The following is a 24249-nucleotide window of genomic DNA, read 5'->3' on the forward strand; positions in this document are numbered from 1 at the left end:
AAATGGTCATGGGCATTGGGGGAATGCTTTCGTTAATTTATTCCAATCAGCTATAGGTTGTGGCAAAAAGGAGTAGCGAAAAGTGTCAGTCCTTGGGAAGATCGGCGTTAAAGAATGAGGATAGGGAGGCCGAGGAGGTCTGCTTAACAAAGAGAAAACGTACACTGTGGTGTCTAACGATAGTAAGTGGTTTACTAGGTCGGAAAGGAAATCTAGATGGCATTTTTTGTCTGTCTTTGTAGTATTTCTTTACTAATTGCAGTTAGTAGTGCAGTAAGGTAGTTGGTTGATTTAAATTTACTATAAATAAACCGCACTGCTTTCCTTTGAATTCTTTCTAGGTTTTTAATGTCAATTTTCGTGTGTGGATCCCAAACTATGAAGTCGTACTCAAGTTTTGGCCTAGTTATGGAAAAGTGGGTCAGGAGGCGAGGCAGTCTTGAGCTTGTTACAGAGAAGGCATATTTTCCGAAAAGCGGCAGAGAAAATGTTATTTATGTATTTATGTGTATATTCCAGGATAAAGTACTCGTCAATGTTACACCTAAGTATTTATAGGAGGCTACCTTATGCAAAGGTACTTCGGTTAAATTGTGTATGTCGTCTAAGAGGACTTTTTTGCGAGTTAGAGGGACATACATTAATTTATTTGAATTAAGAAGCATTCCCCATTGTTCACATCATTTTTAGGCATTTCCCAAGTTAGTGTTAAGGTCGCATTGGTCACTAATGCTAGTTACTTCTCTAAACAAAACACAATCGTCCCCAAATAGACGAATTTCTACAGGAGTGCTAATTACAATGACAATGTCGTTTATGTATACCCAAAACATTAAACAAATGCGAATAGCGTATACACTGCTATGAACAGCTCTGCAATATCGTACGGTGTTACGCGGCAAGGAACATTAGAAGTGCTGCGCGAGGTTACCATTATCTCAAACACGCTCTCTTCATACACAGGCCTGACCTCACTCTCTTCACAGCTACCGGCGGCTGCCGTATGGCGCCATAAAGCAAATCACTCCTATTGGCTGGCAACCAAGTGTCGCCTTTGAATACGCTCATTTACACGAAGTGTCTGCGTTTTCGAGCGCCACATTTCATGGTATGCTAACATTATACAGTAAGTCACACTCGCGCACAGGAAGAACAACGGGTAGAGCGATCATCTTTCATTTCGCCTCATCAATGTCATAACGTGCGCTGACGTAGCTTGGTTACCACGTGCCATCCGTCTCTGCGTAGCTTCCAATGCACTAGTCGAGAATAGCGAGAAAGCTCTTACAGCGTGCTATGTAATCCTTAATTTTTCTTGTTCTTGTCCCCTTCAAGAAATGTCTGCAACGATTCCATTGTAAGACAATACAGTTCGAGATTAAGGTAGATTTTTCCATGATTGGAGGAGTGGTATATGACACCTTTAAGACCTTTTTTATTTATCTAAACTACTGGTGTCTCTCGTTTTTTGAGGTTGTCTTGTTTCTTATCTAGACGAAACTCATGCAGCCTCGGCCCTTACTTGCAGGTCGAATCGCAGTCCCTGGAGCGGGAGTCTACAGCATGCTCAATGCCGCGTTGATATCTTTCGCCGACTGCCTCCGTCGTGAAATGGCGAAGTTCAGGGTTCACGTCGTCTTAGTGGAACCCGTATGGCTGAACTACAGGTATGCGTCCACAACAACGACTGTGAAAAGTACTGACCACTAGGATAGCCAGGGGAGGGTGGACATGCAGGTTCAAACCCACTATCCCCTCCCTACAAAATTTGTCTGTTTTGCATGAGTATATTAGACCACTTGTCAGTACAAACTCTTTAGACATGTAACAATGCCATGGTGTCTCGGTAAAGCTGTCTCTGTCGAGATATGGATATATATTGAACGTCAGTTACTGTTTTCTACAGTTGTGTTCCGAGTGGTTTGCAAGTATTACTGTTTTATGCTAGAACCATAGCTACAGTCATTGGTGAAAAGCTCTGAATTTATCTTCACGTTAACCTGGCAAGTAACAGGCTCTTTTCAGTTTCACTGAGTTTGTTCTCGCGAATTGGCCTGACGCACTCCGCCTTTAAAACTTTCATGAATGAGGTCAGGCGATCTTTAGTTTTATTTGTGCATTGACTTCATCAGCAACAAATACAAATTCAATTCAAATTAGTGCAGTGTGTGCGAAACAGATGCAGTCTGTTTGGCCCTTAAAGCACCTTAATGTTGAATAAATGAAGCAACTCTCACGGTCTCTTATGTTTTCGCATAAGAAGCCTCAAAGGCTACAGTAATCCTTTTTATATCAGTTTTTTTATTCGACGGTGTTCATCCTACCATGCCCTACTAAAGCTTTCTGCTCCTAACGTGCTTTTACACTGCCTCCGGTAGCAAACGCGTTAGAAGCTTTCTGCATATTATAGGGTTTTGCAGTGCCCTGGGGAATCACTCCACTTTTTACCGACCAGAATGCCACCTGATGCCGTCATCATGTGATGTCACAATGTTGTCACAAGTTTCAGAGGCCTCTCGCGTTGTGATGGCATTTCACGACGATGATTTCTTGCATCATTTCATGTCAACCCCAAGGCTGCCGAAGTTTGCTTCTAGCGTTTAGTGAGTCATCCAAGGATGTTGCCTTAAAATGACCTAAATCTAATCTCACTAAGTTTTATTAGAAGCGAAGCTTTTTACGCTTCTGCGATGTTCATTGAAGCCGACGTTGTCGCAGCTTTCCGTCGGACTGAAAACATTCATGTGTTGCACATACCGTACATAGAGCGTTCATACGCAGAAACGATTTGAAAATAGAACGTACTCTGTCCGTCCGTTCGCGCATCTGTCGCGTTTATCGCGACAGATGCGCGATAAGTCGTCAGTCCGCCTGCCTGTCCATGCATCCGTCCGTCTGCCGTCCTTTACGTTAGTCGCCGACTTCAACGCAGACATTATGGGCCTTGGTACCTAGCTGCCCTTCACCATCAGCGTTCACATCGTGAATCAGCTGCCAATTTTTCCATGTTCCTCTTTATTCCTATGTGCCTTTCTCTCCAACTCCGCATTCCTGTGCAGAGCTGTTGTGGTGACCTCTATTGACAGACGCCGCTGCACTTTTCTCGTGAATTGGCCTTATTCTCGCTGACTACAGAACTCCCTTGAGCCGAGTCCATTCGGCGGGCATCGGTGTCAAGGAGTCGGTGAGCAGTGTGAGCCGCGACGTCTTCGACGACTATTCTCTGGGCTACGTGAACGCCTTCCGCAACCTGTGGAACCACCGCACCACCCGCTGGTACGTGGGACAACCCGACGTGATGGCTCGCTCCACCTGCCTCGCCGTCAGCGACGACCCGCCTCAGTACGTCTACCCTTGCGGCTATTTCGTGGAACGAGCAGTAAACGCCGTCCTCGCCTACATGCCCACTCAGGTCGTCGACCTAGTGCAATGCTTCTTCTACCAGGTGAGTATGCGGTGCAACCCTGTGTTCGATTTACGAATGAATGAATAATTGTAGCGAACAAGCACACCAATTGAGAAGACCTGACTCAGCTCACTTGGTAAACAAATATTATCAGGGTTTAACGTCCCAAAACCACAGTACGATTACTAGAGACGTCGTATTGGCGTGCTCCGGAAATTTCGACAACTTGGGGTTCTTTGACGTGCACCTAAATCCAAGTACACAGGCCTTTTCGCCTCCACAAATAACGCGGACGCCATGGCCAAGATTCGATATCGCGACCTGCGGGTCAGCAGTCAAGTGCGTTGAGGGGGTCCACTAGACTTCACTGGCTCACAAGATAAATGATGCGTGATTTGATATAGCAGTGCATTTATTCATTCATTCACTGCTGTTATCAATAGGTGAATTGATGTTCATACTAGTGTCCGTCCTGCCGTACATTTATTCTCATCGTTTCAGCACGTTTCCTGTTTCTCTGGAGATTTGAAAGCGCTTTTAACAAAGTGAAGATATAGCAGATGAAGGCTGACACAAAGACGAGATTTAGATGGACAGGCATTGTGATCAATATGTCGATAAGTGATGATAAGCGATGCACATGGAAGAGGGGGGGGGGGGCCTAATTCACTAGAGATATACTTCAACAGGACAGACTGTTGTCTGGCGATTCGTTGTGTAGTGCTGGTTAACGTATGGCTGATGTGAACATATGATCAAGTCATTGCTTACGTTAAGTAGTGTTGTTGGTCAACAGGAGCGCCAGGTAGTGCCAGCTATCATATCCCATTCACTTTCATTCTCTCACACAGAAAGGAGGTTAAAAAAAACTTTTTTAGGCTGGCTCAAATGATGTCAGGATATCTGCCACTGTCATTAAAGCGAAAACTAAACTATAAGAACGCTGCATGCTGGTTGTGCTCAAATATGGGGCTGCATTGAAGATACTAAAGTAACTACAGAAATAGTTAAAAACGACGACGCGTACAAACAAACGTCAAATATAAGGTGTAACATTCTAAATATCAGAATTCGGCAGAATGGGTGAGCGAACAAACACCGAAAGCAGAAATGCTCATGGACATCAAGCAAAAAACAATGAACATTGGCTGGTCACGAAGTCAGGCTTACGGTGGTCCTAAGCTTAATAACAATGATACGACAAAAAAAGCATTATTCGGGTGCTCCTTAGGTAGACTGTTAGTAAGCGCCAAATGTACGCACTGTGTTCACGCACTGTGATTCCAGAGAGGCTTTCGCATCTCGATAACTAACATATTTGCACAGCTCAAGACAATGAGTAGTTATGACGTAACTACAAGAAGACACAAGGACAGGACAATAAAATTTCAGTTGAAGCCAGCACTCTTTCTGTCATTGTGTCTTCTTCTGTAGTTACGTCGTAACTACTCGTGGTCTTGCGCTGTGCAAATACGTTGATTCCCAATCACAAACTATCCCAAGCATCTGTCTTATTGATAACCAACAACCCGAGCCGGCCCTTTGCCCAATTATTTTTGTCTCTTTCCAGCCATTCGCCAGGCTCCGGCTGGGGTTCGAATCGAACGGATCTGCCGATTCCACCTCTAGCCGGCGGCGCATAACGAGTCCAGGATCCATGCAGAGGTACTTGCACTCTACTCTGTCACCATCGGCGCCTATGCCGTGGCAGACGTCGCCGTTGTCGACACCGGCACGCGAGTTGCAGGCCATGCGGAGCGACTACTTCCCGTCGACCGATCACACCGCGGAGGCAACTCCGCCACCCGCGACACCCCCGCCCTGTGTTCGCGTCACCGGGGAGTCCTTCATACCTCACCGGTCTGAAGGCATTGATCTACCATGTGTTGATAGCGCAGGTAGGAAGCGTTGCGTATTCATCTACCTTTACACTCAATGAACTGCCTCTTGTCAGTGTACCACCTTCGTTTGTCAGTGTACCACCAGTGTACAACTTATCTTGGCAATGTAGCGAAAGCTACGGTGGCGGGCATCCACGCATTTGTGTTACTGTGCAAGTATTCCGGCAGATTGGTGACGATGCCAGTCCCAATGTCGGTTTACCTCAATGGCAGCATTCGACATTTCGGGCTGACCACACCTTAAGCATACACATTGCGTTTGACTTGCTTGGCTTGTTTTGAAAGCCACTTAATGCAATATTTTCAGTATACCTCTGATAACAAGATGGCCAATGTGCGGCCGCAAATGGTCGTCCAGTCGGCATCAGAAACACCAAGTTTTGCGCAAGATGTAGGCTATCATGGAGTGCCAACTCTCTCGAACCGACACCTTGTTAGGCTTCACACATTTGTTTTGTTTTTGAAAAGGAAGAAAGTTTTGCTTAATGCAGTTCGGAAACTATGAATATAGGAAATTTCAAATGGGTACTACTTCACGACTCGTGCACACTCAAGCATTGGTTGCGGTTCTGCATATTTCGTGGTCCCGTATGAAAAGTTTTCGCCAGTTTATCCCTTACCAACCATCAGGATCAATTAAAATACGCCACCACGCTCACAATCGTCATAATCAATGACACGAGTGTGCAATCACACAGGAAATAGTGAACCAAAACTCAAGCTTGCGGAGCGACGACAACGCCGCACCTGGCTCTGGCGGCAAGCTCGGGGGAATTCGAGGATACGCGCGGCAGAGGGAGAAAGCGATTCAGTGTGTTTCTCTGAAGCGATAGCGCGTGCGACACGCGCAGAACGCGTTCTGCAGTCGGTGCGGGGAACTTCGGCACCGTGCCATCCACCGTGGCACGCTAAAACAAGACTCTCGCTGTGCGAAGTTGTCTTTGCGCGATGGTAGAAGCGACAAACGAAAGCGTCGGTGAGGTTTCAAGTATTGTTGGGTCGTGGGCTACCACAACAATGCAGGCAATACCAAGGGACGCTTTCCACGTGTAAAGTTGTATAGGTTCCCAGGCTAGTCACGCCAAGGGAACCAAACACTGAGCCGCTTTCGCGAAAGATAGAGGGTACATGACACGAGAGCCGGAACAAACGAGACGAACACTTAGCAAACTGACTCACGCTGGTTAAAGGCTTCCAGCTCAGCTTGAAGCAGTGTGGCGACGTGAGCGGGTATTGGTCCCGAGGCACGGAGAACGTGGCTCTTGAACTTCTCAGACATTTTAATGCCATCATGCTGCAAACGTTTGCATAAGACAGTACACGGCTGCTACTGCTAGGTACCACATCAAAGCAACAAATATATGATTTTCATGAACTTAAATGCAGCACATCGATAGAGTACGTGACTTCATGTCTTCAGAATGAGACTTACATGGAAGCATACGTCGTACTTCGTATTTTTACGGACCTGAGAAATGCATTTTGCAGCAACTCGGGCGTCCTCGTCTGCTATCGCCTGCTCCACATCATAAACGTGACTAACGAGCTTTACTTCTTTTTGATAGATTCAACTTTCGGAAATGCTTGTCCAGCCATGAGATCTTCTTGACGCCGCACTGCACGCTTTACCTTGTGAAGTGACTCTAATGCACCGCGCGCTCTGCACGAGCACGTAAAACAGCGGCAGAGCGTTGGCAGGAAGGGAAAACGCGCGATATACATCCCAGATTTCTGCTTTTCTACCAGAGATTGCACTGCCTGTTCAGAATCGCAGTGCCACAACGTGTTGATTTAGCTCCCTATTGACAATGATCGTTTTATTGATCACAATGGGTAGCAATTAAGCCGAGTAAATAGCGAATTGAGTCGGCGCAGGTACTTGCCGAATGTTTAGGGTTTTTTGCGATTTTAGGTAAATTACTGGGCATTCATTCTTCGTTACTTATGTAGCTTATATAACTTTAGATTTTGTTAATTTGTTTAGTATTGTTTTTACCATTACCGGCTCTGCATTACAGCCAGAGTTGCCTGACGCTAATGAGCTAGCGAGCAAATAATCATCATGAAATTAGTCCCTCTTTCAGAAGAAGAGCACGATTTACACGAGGACGTCCAAAAGAAGTGGAAATGTAAATTTCTCAGTTATTGGAGGTGCTCTTAGTTATAATGAAAAATGGCCCTGAAATACGAAGGGGCAATGACAAAAATCACCGTTTTTTCGTACAAAAAGACATTCAGAACTATAAACGAAAGCATATACTTACTTTTCAACATTTCTTTCAGTATATTCTTCATTCAGTTAAATTAACAATTGTCAATGCATGATTAGCGTTACTTGTTGGTTTTGCTAGCACGGGTTCTACTTCCACATTCTGCTACTCAATCTTACCATCAAATGCCCTATTCGTGAACTTGATCATCATGCTAACTACATTTACTGAAAGAATGCAAATTAGCCACACAAAAAACGCAACAAGCATCTGGAAAACTTTACAATGAGTCGTCGAGAAGAGAAGCCCAAAACCGCAAATATAAGTAAAACTGACGACTCCGTTTAGACCTGTATCTCCAACTCAGTGACCATACGCACGAGACAAAGGATGAATGACAAGCATAATGTCACGCACTTTATAAAAATGCGGACGCGCTATTGTTACACACCTGATTGCTCAAAAGGAGGGTTTTTACTTGGCCTTATTTGTTTTCCGTTTTCGCACGAACTGTTGCGTGTAAAAGACTTAGACAAGAGACAACACGTCGGCCCAGTTACACGAAAGAACACAGCACACTGCGTTCGTGTTTTTGTGTGTGTGCATGCGTGCGTGTACTATACACGAAACAATACAGGAGCAAGTGGTCACATGGGCTTTGCGATTGCGTGGCTGAAACGCTGAAGCAAGCAGCTACCTTCTATATGCGAATATGTGATTAGTTGATTGAATGATTCCTTACTTTACTGAATATTTATTAATAATTATTAATAATTCTATCAATGGTTAGATTGATTTATTATGTTTTCTTTATCACCTCTGCCTGTTTACATGATTTTTGCCCCACGTTCGACAACAGTGAAAGCTAAGGCGTGGGTTGCCAACAGCGTACCACCACCTTCGCCAATCGACCTCGCAAGCAGGCTGGTGGTCATCAAACAGTTGCCACAGCAGGCGGAGCCACAGCTGTTGCACCAATCACTGGCGCCGTACGTGAGCCCTGATGAGTCGTCCAGTTCGGACGTGACCATCTCTCCCGAGCTGTCATCAAACAGCATTTCTCGAGGCTCCCTGTCGAAGTCGACGTCCCCGGTGCCGCCCTTTGCCCAGCCTACGTCCTCGCTTCCGATGTCACCGCAGGCTCTGACATCACTGCAGCCTCCGGCTGCCGAGAAAAGTGACGTCGAGGGCGCCAGTGGCGTTGAAGGTGGCACTGGCGAGGCGTCCATGACGCAGAGCGAGGACAGTGGCTCCCTCGTTCTGAACTTGATGGATGGCACCCAGTGTGAGGTCATCGCCTCGATGTTTGCCTCGGCACAGCGCATGGCGCAGGACCACGTCCAGACACCATGTGCCCACGCCAGGTACAAAAGCGTACGCAGTAGGCTTCTCTTGCATTCAACATACTTGTATGAACAGTAGTGACGGATTGAAACAGTATGAATAGGTCTAAGTGGCACACGTACGTCGCTTTCCACCACCTTCAGTTTGGGTCTTATCGGCGTCATTTCTACTTGAACGCGTAGACGCCAACATTGAACGCGTAGACGCCACGACTTGAACGCGTAGACGCCAACATTTAATGCGCAGAACTTCATATGACTTAAATGCGTAGATGCCAATGTTGAATGCGTAGAACGCCATTTCTTGAACGCGTGGACGCCAACGTTGAATGCGAAGGACCTCATGACTGGAACGCATACACGCCATTGAAAGCGTAGAACGCCACGAGTTGAATGCGTAGACACCAACAGTGAATGCGCAGAACGCCAAACGACTTGAATGCGTAGATGCCACCTTTGAATGGGCAGAACACCAAGGCTTGAACGCGTAGACCCCAGCCATGAATGCACAGGATGCCATGACTAGAACGCGTGCGCGCCAACATTGAATGCATAGAATGCCACGACTTGACCGAGTTGACACCAGCATTGAATGCGTAGAACGCCATTATCTTCACAAAGCAAGGTGGTAGTAATATGACCTGGTTATCACAAGTCTTTGCGCATACAAGTTGAATGTCACATTTGAATCCGTTAGTGCTGTACTAGGTGTACAAGACGAGCTTTTTTGTGCAACCCACGATGGTGGTATGGTGGTTATGATGCTTGACTGCTGGCGCAAAAATTGTACGATTGATTACGAGCCACGGCGAAATGGACACGAAACGCTACCAGCCCGAGTGCTTAGTGTTTAGTTCCGTGTTATGGGCAAGAATGTTCCAATTTAGGCAAACTGGGCTGAGTTATTCATTAAGGTTATTCATTATTATGAATTATTCATTGTCGCGTTCGCTCTTAGGAGCGAACGCCATATACCGGACAGGTGAGAGAACAAAGACCCCAGGTAGTTGCAGTTTCTGGAGCTCTATAATAAGGCATCTGTCATCATCATATCAAGGTTTCGAAACTTAAAAACGTCGAAAAGTGTTATATAATGAAAGGTTGTGCCCTCCTGAGGACTTGCAGTGGCGGCAGCATGTAACTTGGAGTTGATGATAAAAATGTAGTGTGCCACTCTATAAATAACTGGCACTGTGAAAATTCTTGCGTGCAGCGTGATACGACCATTGCCTCCACAAGCGGAGGCGCTTCCACTCGGGCTTATACCCCCGTCGCCAGCCGCACCACTGGTGGCGCAGCAGTGGAATTTCCGGCCCCGGGGTCCCGAACCGTGGTCTCCGCGCTCACCCTATCACATTGGAGTCCGGCCACTGCCACCGGACGCCATGCGCGTGATCTCACCACCGGATGAGGGTGACTTAGTCACCATATCGCCCACAGGGGAGCACAGTGGCAGCCCCATCGACTCGGCCACTCGAGTGGAGGTAACAAAGTTTCCAGGGTCCCTTACACACGCGCTTAAGACAACTTGAAGGCGAATGCCATCTTTTCCTCTCGGCCGGTGTATCGATACTGCCCCGCTAGCCTTCGGAAGTTTCCTTCATGTTAATAGAATGTTTTGCTGAGCGAGGTCATGCATTGTCTGAACATAAAAGAAGAGCGCAGAAAGACTATTACCGGGAGACAAATATAGACGGAATGTGTGCTCACTACGAAATGATTTTATTATTACATAACCGTGGGAAATATACCGACCGTATGTTACTAATGCGGCCTTACTTATACTAGACGTTACGTGGATTGCTAGTTAAGGACAGTACATGAATTGCTACTGAACGAAAAAAGTTACCGCTAGATGCCTACGGGATCAAGTTTTTACCAGTTAATGAATAACACGATTTATTTATTATTTGGAAAACGTTCATGACATTCTGCCATGCCGGCATCGGTACACTGCCTATTTGTGAATATTATTTGGAAATGATCATGGACTTAATTTAAGTCTGAAAAATTAGAAAACCACTACTAAACTGACTCGGACAACATGAGCCACTTATCAGTATAAAGGAATTGGGATGATTATGTGAAGAATGAGATTGGTTACCTCTGTAGTCCCTGTCTAGGCACTATATTATTACTGTACATTGTACTAGAGACAGTAATAAAACGGGAAAAAATTGGCAGCATATCCACGGAGTGAATGATGGAGAGTGGGGTGAAGCATTCGTCCATCCATTCGTTCTTGCTTCCGTTCGTCCTAGCGTCCATCTGTGTGACCGTGCATGCGTCCATCCGCCCGTCCGTGCGTGCGTGCGTGCGTGCGTCTGTTCGTGCGTCTGTCCCTGCGTTCGTCCATGCATCCGCCCCTGCGTCTGTTCAAGCGTCCATGTGTGCATCTGTCTGTGTGTCCGTTCATCTATTGAACAATCCAAGTACCACCATCTCGCATCTTTTCATCATATATTACCCATATAGAAACACAGTCATGCAGCGGACATTCCAAGGACTAAACGAAAGGTGGCACACGCATACTTTCTTACGGCTTGCACTTCGGGTTTACTTCCCACCTTTAACTACCTCGAGTTCATGGTATATACTAGTTCACAGTATTCATGGCACTACGGCCCAACGCTCAATAAACCGTTCTAAAACCAAGGACGTTACGCCCAGCGAGTATAACGTAGCAACCTTTCCTGTCAGATAGTGCTCAATGTACATTCCAATGGCTGCTAATGGGAAATGAGAGACAGGAGAATTCGGCTGTTACTTCCTTACGGCTTGCGCTTTGTATCTACTTCCCATCTTTAACCACCTCGAGTTCATGGTATATACTAGTTCATTGTATTCATGACACTGCGGCTCAATGCTCGCTAAACCTTTCTAAAACTAAGGAGGTTACACCCAGCGAGTATAACGTAGCAAGCCTTTCTTGTCAGATAGTGCTCAATGTGCATGTCAATGGCTGCTAATAGGGATTGCAGCGTGCGCGTTAACTAAAAGCCGAATGCTCCTGTCTCTCATTCCCATTTAGCAGCCATTGGCGTGTACATTGAGAACTATCATTTATTGTTCAACAACGCACAGAAGAAATCTCTCACCGGCACCACCTTGGAGGTCAAAATGTTATACTTGTTACACACTACAACCGCTACGAGGGACGAACAGGTGCCGCTATAAAAAGCTTCACCTCTAAAAGCTTTGGCTAATTATGCACCGACCGAACGAACAGGTGTGTAAACCAGCGGGCCCGGGAACACGACTTGACGCTCTCAAACGTTAAGGGCGCGCACCTTTCCGCGCAGTGTGCAGTGTGTGGCTGTGTGCTTTTCTTTGCTTGATTGCAGGTGCTGGCAAGCAGCTGGGAAATCGTTGTAGGTGAATTGTGTGATGCATTCTACTTGAATATAAAGGGTGTGGATTCCGTCAATCATATATCAATATATTAACGGGAGCGTGAATTTCAATTACTTTGTCGCAATATGACTTAGTCTAAAAATAGCAGTTTTGCAATGTGTGAGCTTCCACGTTTGTGATGTACGGTCTGCATAATTCTCACAATAATTTCATTATAAAATCAATTTGTAGTGAGCGCCCGTCCCGTCTGCTTGTCTTATGTGTCTTGTCGCTTTGAGATCTGTGTTTGTTTTTTCACTTTATGCACCGCATAAAGCAGTCAGCCGCCTGACCTGCTCGGTTGGTCAAGAGGGGCCATATTTAGAGCAAGTGTACCGCTATAGAAGGGCTCCAAAGTGCAAAGCAAGACATTGTATTCAATATAATTATTTGGCATGGGCGTTTATATGCCACCTAAGCGAGAAAATCGTCCGTCTGCTTGTCCGTTGATAACCTATGACGATCACTCCCACAAACACAGAGAGAAAAGAACATTTTCGTCGTAGAGCGCCGTTGAACATGGGTCCCACTGCACTGACTTGCCAACTGCATCTCGCTTTTGGAAGAATAGCTCAGATCCATTTGAATGTCCTGTGATAGTTTTTGCAAGTGAGGCACTTGCGTGTAGAAAACACAATGATCCAACGTGCGCCATTATGTATACTTTCTAAACTGTTCCCAAAGAGTCATTCCAAGTAGCTTTTCCAGAAAATCCTATCAATCCTGTGCGATTCTTTTCGCAGTCCTGTTACTAAAGAAGTGTTAATCTTTGTGTGCGTGTTTTTTTCTTTTTTTACTTGTATTGTTCGTTTGTTTTGCCTGGCTCTCTTTCTTTCTCTCATCGTATAAAGTGAAGCGCTGAAGTTGAGCTCCTCGGTTTCATAATCAGGTCGCGGTTCGATCCCTGAAGCCGCGGTCGCATTTCGATAGAGGCGAAATGGTACATGCCTGTGTACTGTGCGATGTCAGTATAAGTTAATGAACACTAGATAGTCAAAATTTTCCTAAGCACTCGTACTACAGCCTTTCTCGTATTCATATCGTCCTTTCGCCACGTGAAGCTATATACTCACACACTCGTTATCAGTTACATGTTCAAACACGATGACTATAGCGTAACGCAGCAAGGGCGTCGACGAGAGACACAAGTTTCACCTCCTCTGCTTGTCGACCTGCATTCCTTCCAGGCGGTGTGGACAAGCGTTGCCGCCGGCGCCCCGGGGGACGACGCCAGCCCCGAAACGCCCCTACTTCCCGAAGCCTCGGCGCCACCTCTCAAGCGCATGTCAGAGACGTACGCGCAGTACCTAGTAAGGCTTCGCAAGAGCGGCCAGCTGGATGCGGAAATAGAAGACGGGAGCGACTCCTTCGAAGGAGGATCCGGGCCGTCCAGGGACCCTTTCCAGGACCAAGGCGCCAGACGTCGCGCCCCTAGCGGCAAAAGCGATCCGGACGATCGCCATTAGTGACCAGAGCGCCTAATCACGCAAATTATATTATTAACTAAAAAACTTGTTGGGGAATATCTCTCCTAGGATAAGCTACATGAAAAAAAAGAAGGCTGGTCAACATTTAGGCGTTAATCACTCTGATTAGTTCATGCAAGCTTTTTAGGCTATAAATTTGTATAAATGACGAACGTATAAACTCCTAATCGCATATACATGTGGTGTAGTGGCTTAGCGTCTCCAACAAAGAACGAACGATGGGTGGTCGACGCGGCCGACGTTGACGCCAGCTAGCCATGACACGACGGGGTCGGTCCAGAGCAGCGAAGAAAGACGTCCACTCGACTCGAGAGCTCATCACGCACACTACACACTTGTTCGAATATCACCTCATAAGCGCACTCAAGGGCGCTTATGTGGTTGTTTTTTTTTTGTGACTACGGGACCTCCTCCTGTATATTCTTACGATGTATTCAATCCTTTGTTTGATTTAAAATATATGATCGATTCTGATTCTGAAGACGCGCTATCGCCTCTGCCAAGTGAGACACTACTCTGCAGTTTAAGACACATCAAAACTAGAGGTGAAGAAAACCACCAACCCAAGAATGATAAGAGAACCGACTAGCACACCAAGCCATAATACTGAATAAAAAGTCTCGGTACCCGTGGAAATTAAGCGATGACCTTGTTGGTGTATTCTTTTCTTATTAGCCCTAAACCTATTTGACTGCCTGACCGTTGGCACGTGCAGCATTTCCGTTCAATATTTACGATTTTATTTTATAGACTTAATTTATATTGGATGCTTATGAATATGCATCACACCCACCTAATGATCTTGTCACCCGGTTCTTAACCGATCCCGCTTTGTGGGTGAGTGCCACACATGTGAGAGGAACGCCATCACCAATTATCAGGATGATCTCCTTTAATGAAAAGGATTTTCATATACGTCGTGTGAATTACTGTCTGCATGATTGTATAATTTTGTATTTGATATAAGTGTATGTGAGAATTTGTTCGGAAATGTCTCTCTCCGAATAAGTAACGGGAAAAGCAGAGGGTGTGTGACAAGTTTCACTGCGATTTTTTATGTCCGAGTTTTGTGCCAGGTCCTTGTGAGCCTTGAACGACACTTTTTTAGATAGCATTGATTCTGCCCAGAAACTAACCCAAACAGCACAGCATAATACTGAAAACGAATTGTACCGCTGCTGTTGCGGATAAAACGTTCAGGTTGATTGCTACTAACCAACTGCATGTCCATGAGCAAAGTGCTATATAGTACTAATAACCTTCTTTTGTAACCAAAACTATCGTGAAAGGGGTGAAAGGATGTGAAGGTTTCCACGTTAATTATTTCTATTGAAATGCTATGTCATTTTCTTGTAGGTTGTATGTGCGTACTATGTTGTTGTTGTTTCCCTGTGCAAATGGCTCGTACCCAAAGAAGGGGATAGGCCAACTATAAGGTGATTTTGCCCTAAACTTTCAGCAATGCGTCATTCCTACAAATTTTTTGTAACTTAATTTTGATTTGAAATAACGATATCAAGTTGGCAGAAAAAAAAGAAAAATAGTGAGACAGTAATTTAGCAAGAAAATCGTTAAGTCGCAGTGATGTATTCTTGAACGGCGAATAAAACATCCCTGTGGCTGAAACCCAGTGTAGAGGCTCCAAATGAAAGAAGATCAGGTTGTGATAGGGGCGTACTAATAGAGGTTACAACAGAAGACGAACTGTGGCTCATACCCACTATGTAACAATCGTTTTATCGTACATTTGGCTCTTCGACAGGTAGCAACAAGGTGGAACTTGACCCTGATTCAAGCTAGAGAACGCGTGCCAGTGCTGAACTTCAAGCCGCTCGCCTAATCAGAAGCCGGAAAAGTATGCACGTCACGGCATCTTCCGTTGCGAACGAACAAGGTCCAAAAGTCGAAACATCAGATCTTGATAGCAATCCGAGGTCGAGATGCCTTGGAGCACTACGAGTTGTAGCGTGGTAGTCTGACAGAAATTGGTGAACGTATACTATTATCGAGTTTCCGCCCGGCTCTCGCGTGTGCCACTTCCTTCTCCTCTCCGGCCCGCGTTTCGGGCGCCGGGCCTTATGTTCTCCTCGCCACGTGTCCGACGCACGATACAACATATACCTAGTGCGAACACGCTCGAGGGCACCAGAAAAAGATACAGGAAAACCCCTTAATCATTTTTCAAGGCCAACAAAAAAATCGTCTTTAATAAAGTATCCACGGTGACGATGTTGATACGCTTATTATAGAGATGAGAAGACACGTTTGTCTTTCACCTTGAAGAATGCTGGACCAGGTGTCCTTGCGCGTGTTCGCTAGGAATATGGAAGCATTCACTCAGTCCTAACTAATCCTGCTGAATGCATGATTGAGTACACTTAGAGCACTCGTATTCGACTATCTGACCATGGCGCACGTCACCAGAGCACACTCGTGAGCTCAAAGAACAGCCCGTAGAAAGTACCACTTTTATCTTTATCTATTTTTGGATAACACAAAAGCACTGCCCGTAGTCATGACAAAAGGGGGTGGTTGCCTGCTGATGTGGTCCTTCTCGCGATGGGCGTAACAGCAGGACCAACATTCCGCAATACGATTGTCTTGTGAGAATGAAGACGAAGACGACACATGCGGTGGTGGGTAGGGGAGAGTCGTCCGCCTTAGAGCCACTCGTGGTGACTTTGTGGCGGACCACGTTAGCAGAGACATGGATCATCCCCGTGGTGACCGAGACCGCCTGCTAGGCATGGGCGTGCTCTCGGGCCTCACATTTCTCGTCCTCTGTCTCACGCCTCCGCTGCGCTTCCTCGTCGGCCTGGTTTCGAACTTCATCTTAGCTGGCATCATCGGCTTCCAGCTGGCAGAGCTCATGGACCGCAAGTACCGCAAAGAAGTCCGGCTCAAGCACCCCACCGTCTTCATCAGTGGTGAGATGTCGTGGCCCCGAGCTCTGATCGTGGGTTCCCTGTCTGTACATGAGTTAAATGGTGGGCTAATTGGTGCTTGGTAGTCAGTATTATTGTAAGTCATTAAAACGGCACAGCCCACTGCATGACCTGTTCCAATCATGAACCACTTTGCCATAGAGAAGAAACCTAACGCTCAAGTGAAAAAACTCACAAAACGTTACAGTGAGTGAGTGAGTGAGTGAGTTTGGTGAAACAACTTTATTTGGTCTACCATAGATACGAGTAAACTAAACATCACCTGGTTGGATCATTCGGGAACCATCAAGTTAAAACTGACGGCTATCACGCGTGGACCCTCTCGACAGATATGATATAGAAGGCTTGGGCTTAGGTCTTAAGGATCTTCACCATTTCATCTTGAGTGAAAGGGGGCTAGGTGAAGGCGCAGCCCCATAAGACCCGCTATACATTCCGCATAACCACCGCATACCAAGCGGTGAGGGCTTGGTACCATTCCGGGCATATTGTGAGTGCTGCCGTTAGAATACCGTGTGAACGACGCACTGAACGTACTGTACAACAAAGAAATGAAGTTTATTTCGACCTTAGTTCTGATAATCTCTATAGTTTTATTCTTTACCGTGGGTGTAGCGACGATTCACCTACCGGTCTCGATCAACCATGGGCAGATTGCGGAGCTTGCCGTTTGTCTGTTTCGCATGCCTGTGTATTTTGTACTTGACAATCAACTGCGGCGCTTGACCGGACACCACAAGCACTTCTTTGAATCGAATCATCGCGTCTTCTTAGTGCGCTTTCAAAGCCAAACTGGCAGTTGTACCAGCAGAATTAGTTCCTGAGATTTCGCAATGCAACCCCACAGGCTGCGACAGTGGTCTGGGTCTGCACACGGCCAGGCGCCTCCACGAGCACGGTTTCGAGGTTCACGCTGGCGTTCTGGACCCCGGTTCGGAGGGAGCGACCACTCTCAAAGGCATGCGGGTCCACGTGGTGCCCCTGGACTACATGGACGAGGACAGCATCGTCCAGGCCTACAAGACGGTCACCACTCAACTCGGTGACAAAGGTGCGTCCCTCAGGCGCGAATCATGATGCACTCCTTACAAATGCGTCAAATGCACATGGCGTAATTTCAAGGTACTACTTATTACCTTCTGAAAAATAGGGAAGTAATGCTTTTCTGTGTATTTCAGTCATTCATTGTAACCAGTATGTAATTAAGTATTCCAGTTTATCAGGCCTATGTGACCACCTTTAACTTTTGTGTAGTGCCACCGCTGCATACGCGCCAGCCGATTGACTGACAATCCTCCTTTTTGTTTTTCTCTCTCTCTTTTTCTCTTCTCTTTCCTCTCTCTGTCTCATCTTTATGCCCCCTTCCTATTCCTCCAGCGTAGGGTAGCAAACCGGGCATGTGCCTGGTTAACCTCCCTGCCTTCCCTCTTGTTGTTTATCCCCCCTCCCCAATTTGTCTGCAGTCAGTCACCAGGGCCGTGGTCAACGAGAGGGCTAAGGAGCCTCAACCTCCTTTCCCCCTCGCAAGATTTCAATTTTGCTTGCTAGGGCTATGAGTTGAAGCATGGTGCTTTGAAAGAAAAAACTGTCGAACGTATGCTTATAGCCCCTATCAGTCGGATTCAATTTTGACATTATTACATCTGATTTAGGCCCTGAAGCTTGGCAAGTCGACCGACCCGTCGAACATTGCAGTACTTTCACCAAGTGACTGGTTACAGTCGCACGCAGCAAGCTGAAATCAAAACACATTGACTAAAGTTAAATCAGTACACATTGACTGCGGAGAAGGCTCCGTTCTACCAATGAGCGATCTATCTTGCTCTCTAATTGCCAGAAGTTGGCACAGCTAAAGCACGAAAAAGTGCCGTACACAAACGCAGTCACCGCTGCTGAAGAGGATAAAACCAATGGGCATACGCCAACTGTACACGCACAGTCTGTCTTTAAAGTATCGAAACAGTGCCTTGTAAAAAAAATATTGATGTGCTCGGCACATATTGTTCAAATTCTTCAACATAGCTTCCTTGGGCATTGATACACCACCTCCAACGTGATTCGCCCACTCTAAATGTTTCTTGAAAATTGGCTGTCATGGCCTATATCAGTGGCTGTCGTAGCCCTTATCGGAGATCACATCGTAAAAACACTGAGCTTTAGTACTTTTTTAAAGAGAGGTGGGGGGGGGGGCATTGGGAAGAAATAAATCTGTCTGGATCACAAGAAAGCTGATTCAGACCGTAAGCCTCACTTGCTCGGCTGCGGTGTGGCTCGCGTGACTTTCATTATTAAAATAATAATTATTATATCGAATATCTTTTGTCCCAAAACTACCATGTGATTGTGAAAGACGCCGTGGGCGAGAGTCCCGAAAATTTCTACCATATTGTATTCTCTAACGTGCGCATACATAGCACAACACACGGCATATACCATTTTGCCTCCATTGAAATGCGACCGTCGCAGCCAGCATCGAACCCACGTACTTCCGCTCAGCAGCCGAAGTTCTTTTATCACAGTGCATTCCTCTATGAACGCAGTGCATTCAAGACCATGTGTACAGCCGTGGCACAAGATAAAATATGTTTATGTACACCAATGCACTTTGTCACAAAGACCGGAGTATATACGGGGTCACACCCGTCGACGCTAGCGTTGGACGTTCTGTCATCACAGCGCGCGTAACAAAGGGATCGCTTGGACCGCAGAGCTGTGGGGCATCGTGGCCAACGCGGGAGTGACCAACTACGGCGAGCTCGAGTGGATGTCGTACGACGAGCTGCGGTGGCTCGTCTCCGTCAACGTCACCGGCACCATTCGCTTCGTGAAGGAAGGCATCGCGCTGCTCAGAAAGAGCAAGGGACGCATCGTCATCATGTCCAGCGTCCACGGTAGGGCGCACAGGCTCTGGTTGGTTCGTTTCTTAATGGCGGATAGGGATGCCTGACATTGAATCGGTTAAAATGTATTGCACTTCGAGAAATGAAATGACGTTAACTTTCACTATTGTACGTCTATGATCACCAGAGAAAATTAAAGGGATAGTTTTAAATGGCTTTAAAGTTTTTAGTGACACCTCTTCGCCGGACGTCATGAATTTCACAGGGTGATTTTTTTGTATCTAGGCAATGTCGGTGGAACGACATTATCTTAAACTTAGCATTGATTCTTCTTGGTTACCCGGTGGTGGTGCAAAGATGCAGCAATGCCAACTGTCATGAGCAGTAAAATCATTAGCCCAGAGCCAGACAACGAAATAAACGTGGTGCAGTACGTGCTTAGCGTCCTGGCACGCCAGCGGCCGAAAGCGGTGCCCCCATGAGTCTGATGCTCCACCACGTCAGAGCACCCTAGTGTCCCGCTTTAATTGCCCTACCTCTTTGCCCTTTATGCCGGCACGTCAATTAGGTTCTTTCACTAATTCACAATTAAACTTAGCATGTCGAGCCTGTCGCCTTATCGCAGGAGAGCGTACTTCATTTTGAACGATTAGGAATGGCATATGTCTTTGCAGATGCGTAAAATTTTATGACGTCAAGGTGGTCGTAGCACGAATTGCATTTTGGCATCACTCCTCAGTTTTTTTTCTTTTTTCACGTTTTCTCGCTTACCGGTCTTCTAGCAGCAAACGTGGTGTTTTGGTATGCCGCAAAAAAAGTATAATTTACTAATACAAGAAACATTTTCAACACCGCAAAGTGGCTCAGGCTATTATTAGATGCACCGTAGTAGAAGTGTATGGGTTATTTCAACCGCATGGTGTAATTCAACGCCCTCTTATATTGCACAATACACGAACCACCAGCAATTTGCCTTCGTCTAAGTGAGACCACTACGAAACGAACGGGAAAAAAAGCCGTGTCTTTCGGGTCAGCAACCGAACACTGTAACGACCACGCCTAACGCGGTGTTTACAGCAGATCTAGTATAAAAACTGTGCCATGTATTACTTCCTCTGAGGTCTGAAAGATCACACTACGAGAGTGATCATGTGGGCGCTCGAGACACAATCGTCTGCCGTCTACGTTGCCATAACCGCGCTGCTTCACTCACCGAAACCTAGGCGGTATAAACTAGAGTAACATCTGTAGCTCAATGTCTCAAAATCACGACATGACATGATACACGCCGCAGGGGAGGGCTATAAAAATTTCCTTTTTCAACACGCACTGACGTGACACTGTAAGCGGGTCTCTACCATTTTGCCTCCGCCGAAATGTGATTACCACGACTGAAATCGAATCCGCAACGTTCTGCAGTCAGCAGTCATGCATCTTAACCGCTGAATCACCGCGACGGACCAACCTAGAGGGTACTCAGCAGCGTAATGCGGTGTACAGGGCCGGTAAAAACTTCACAGACCACTATTCAATGCAACGTGGCCTGGGAATTTTTCACCACCCGACACCTACAACGCTACACGTTATATATACGTAGGCTACTTACCAGGGTGAGTTGACTGGCTTCAAGAAAAGAGTAAAATGCCTGCCTTGCGCTGCTCGCATGAAAGTTGGTGCACGCAAACTACAAGCCCGTAGTCGTCTACGCACACGGGATGTATCAGACCATAATTTTTCGGATCATACTCTGAACCGGTGCCATGGTTGCTAGATTATAAGGAATCGCTTAGACCAAGATATTAAAGCACGCGTTTACTGCCTGATTTTTACGAATTCGTGGGTCGCCCAAGAGAGCAGTTCCAGACTAGGATGCTGAGCGCACCAATGCTTAGCAAGCTTCGCGACCAGTTTAGCTTCTTTTGTTAAGATAACTCACAGTGCGCAAACAGCCAAGTTGGCTCGAGAACTCACGCAAGCACATGTGATAAGCCCTATATGCTTGGTGCCGCGGGTATGAATTTCGACGCCCTTCACCGCAGATCAGTTTTATGTATATATCACGGTGACTGCTGCCTTCATCAACGTCCCAACCACGTGACAGTATGACAGTTTCTTGTATCTAGGCTGTAACTTCTATATCTTGTATACTTGCTCGACGTTATAGAATATAATAACCGCGCAACAGACAATGGCTGCCGAAGATAACACACACAGCACAGTGTGTGCCATCTTCAATCTTTGTCTGCTGCGCTCTTCTTATATTCAGTTATTTCTTACCAACTTGCCCAACTTTCCACGCTTGATATATTTTTGACATTCTTTATTGTGTACACTGTAAAGTTTAATGAAAGGGAACACGCGAGCGCGTGGCCCGGTCTCTGCTGCGGCTGCCTACAGCACCATCAACCGACAGCCAAGGAAACCACGTCGGATTTTGGTGTCATTAATTGCATAACAAAATAACGACTCATGGAGGTTGTACAAGCTCTGCTGGATAACACACTGCTGCTCTATTTGATAATGGTTTATTTAGCTCTTGGTTGATGGTCGTGTAGGCAGCCGCCGCACAGCGCAAGCCACGTGCTCGCGTGTTCCCGTTCACAAAAAGTGGCAGTGTACCTCGCATTGCAGATATATCTGCCTCTGTGATTTTACCATGTATTTCGCGCACTTTCTGGTGCAGGCCACATGTCCATACCCGGGTCCGTTGGGGCGTCGGCGGCGGCCGCGGCCCTCTGTTCGCTCGCCGACGGCCTGCGGCGTGAACTACACAAGTGGCAGGTGAACGTGTCCACAGTGGAGCCCATGCTGTATAAGTGAGAACCGACCCCTTCTTGTAATATTTCTCAGGATATCTTGGAAGAAACTATTTTTATTCACAGTAAAAAGTTACGTATATATGCTTTTTCTAGTAAAAGAACGCAGATGCAGAATATGTACGTGTTGTTATGGTGCCCCAGACACGCGCAATAATTGCTTTTTAATTGACAATTGCACAAGCATGAACGCTACACTTTGAGCAACATTGGTGGGCGCTGTGGATTGGGTCAGCCGTTTCAGGTACCTGGTGCCCTTTTGAGTGGACATACAGACAAATATACAGACAGACAGACAGACAGACAGACAGACAGACAGACAGACAGACAGACAGACAGACAGACAGACAGACAGACAGACAGACCAAGATTTTTGCGTCGAAGGTCCCCAAGAAATACTATCATCTTAAAAAAATTACACCATCTCTCACTAAAGGGCACCATGAGTAGCATGTGAAGCAGCGCATGGGTCGACTTCCGTTCACCAGGGGCACCTTGCCCGATGTTAACGCGTCCCAGCAAGTGGAGCACACCATGAGTTCGATGAGTTAGTTTCTGTTGCTGTCACTCGTCCCGAACACTTGTTGGAGCACGCCACGTGGGTTCACCACCACGCGACGCGGGAACACGTGGTTTGATTGTACGTCTGCAGAATCCCGTTCCCCGACGCCATCACATGGTTGCTCAGAGAGTGTTAGGGGGAGAAGCCACAGCGTCTTACCAGCGCCTTACACAGGCCGGAACTCGCTAGCACGTGAACGCATTCCGGCAGTGCTTGGGACCGCTGTTGCACGTGCGCAGCACGAGTGGTTACGCTTTGAGCTTTGCCGTAAGCTGCTTAACTGGCATTAAGCTGTTAACTGGCATTAACCTAGAAGAAGGAGACTCTGGCACGTGTAATCGAACGTCCGATCTCTCGCTCCTGAGTGTGTAGCGTTAACCACTGAGCCACGAAAGACTTGCTCCAACAGCAAGGATCTCCGAAGAATTAGAGTGTTTTCAGCATCACCTGCAAGATGGCGCAATGAGTGAACCCGGAGCCCAGCTCGTCGCCATGCGCGGGCGCGCGCTCATCTCCAACGCGTACTTTGCCCCATGGAGGAGTGGGTGCGTAGACCCCCGTGCGCGCGTGCCCATCCGGCAGCGCCGGAGAATCGTGCGCCTTCGGCTTTCGCTGGAACGATTGCGCTGTGGTTGCCGGGTGCACAAAGGTCACTACGCTCCTGTTTGCGCAAAGAGCATGCTTTTCTACATAGCGAAGTAACAACTGGGACAACTCTTAGTTTGCACTCATCTGTACCTCTGATTACGTTTCGTGCGTCGTGTTTGTATAAACAGCACATAAAGTGTCGAGCTGTAAACGTTGTTAGTTCACTCTCGGCGTGTGTGTCTGAGTTGTTTTCATGCGTCATTTGTGCTTGAGTAGCGTGCTGCCCGTTGCGATCTGCTTGTCGTTCTCAGCGTTACACTCCAAGTTGTTTCTATCGCATTCCTTGTTTCGCCCTTGCGGTGAAACTAACTTTTTTTAACACTGTTTCTTGAAACATATCTGACTGATGGTGTATATAGGGAGATTGGAGCAGTAAAGAATAAACAATTCGCTATGGGGAACATTTGCACGTACTGCATGTTCCACTCCTCCCCAAGGGATGTGAGCTGAAATCTTCATGCCGACAATATTTAAAAATCTTTCTTTAGAGTGTGTCAGCCAAGAAGAAAGTGTCTTTGTTGTTGTAACACCAACTCCACAGGTCAGTAAATACGAGCTTCGCTTCAAAAAAATGTTCGATAGTTTAAGGGAACCGTGTTCTGAGAAAGCTTTCCTTCGCTCAGGGGACGTTTCGGAATCTTTTACAACCGACATCATAACTTGAAAATGAAGTGATTTAAGATGTTCTGTTATTATCT

The 24249-nt window shown here is 46.6% G+C and overlaps 2 protein-coding genes across 2 annotated transcripts in view; both read left to right on the forward strand.

The window, feature by feature from the left end:
* Positions 1–14460, forward strand: part of LOC142769123 (uncharacterized) — a 19402-nt gene extending 4942 nt beyond the window's left edge. Inside the window, exons 4-9 of the mRNA XM_075872063.1 lie at positions 1529–1667; positions 3136–3445; positions 4977–5304; positions 8377–8881; positions 10074–10344; positions 13441–14460. Of these exons, the coding sequence (XP_075728178.1) occupies positions 1529–1667; positions 3136–3445; positions 4977–5304; positions 8377–8881; positions 10074–10344; positions 13441–13719 (1832 nt within the window). The 3' untranslated portion in view covers positions 13720–14460. The remainder of the gene's footprint in view (positions 1–1528; positions 1668–3135; positions 3446–4976; positions 5305–8376; positions 8882–10073; positions 10345–13440) is intronic.
* Positions 14461–16241: 1781 nt separating this feature from the next.
* On the forward strand, positions 16242–22345 carry LOC119182202 (D-beta-hydroxybutyrate dehydrogenase, mitochondrial-like). Its single transcript, XM_037433279.2, has 4 exons — positions 16242–16667; positions 17533–17736; positions 19394–19576; positions 22209–22345. Exons 1-4 carry the CDS (start codon positions 16448–16450, stop codon positions 22343–22345), a joined length of 744 nt encoding a protein of 247 aa, XP_037289176.1. The 5' UTR covers positions 16242–16447.
* Positions 22346–24249: the final 1904 nt, after the last annotated feature.

Source organism: Rhipicephalus microplus, chromosome 8, assembly GCF_043290135.1.
Source record: "Rhipicephalus microplus isolate Deutch F79 chromosome 8, USDA_Rmic, whole genome shotgun sequence".
NCBI classification, from domain to species: Eukaryota; Metazoa; Arthropoda; class Arachnida; order Ixodida; family Ixodidae; genus Rhipicephalus; species Rhipicephalus microplus.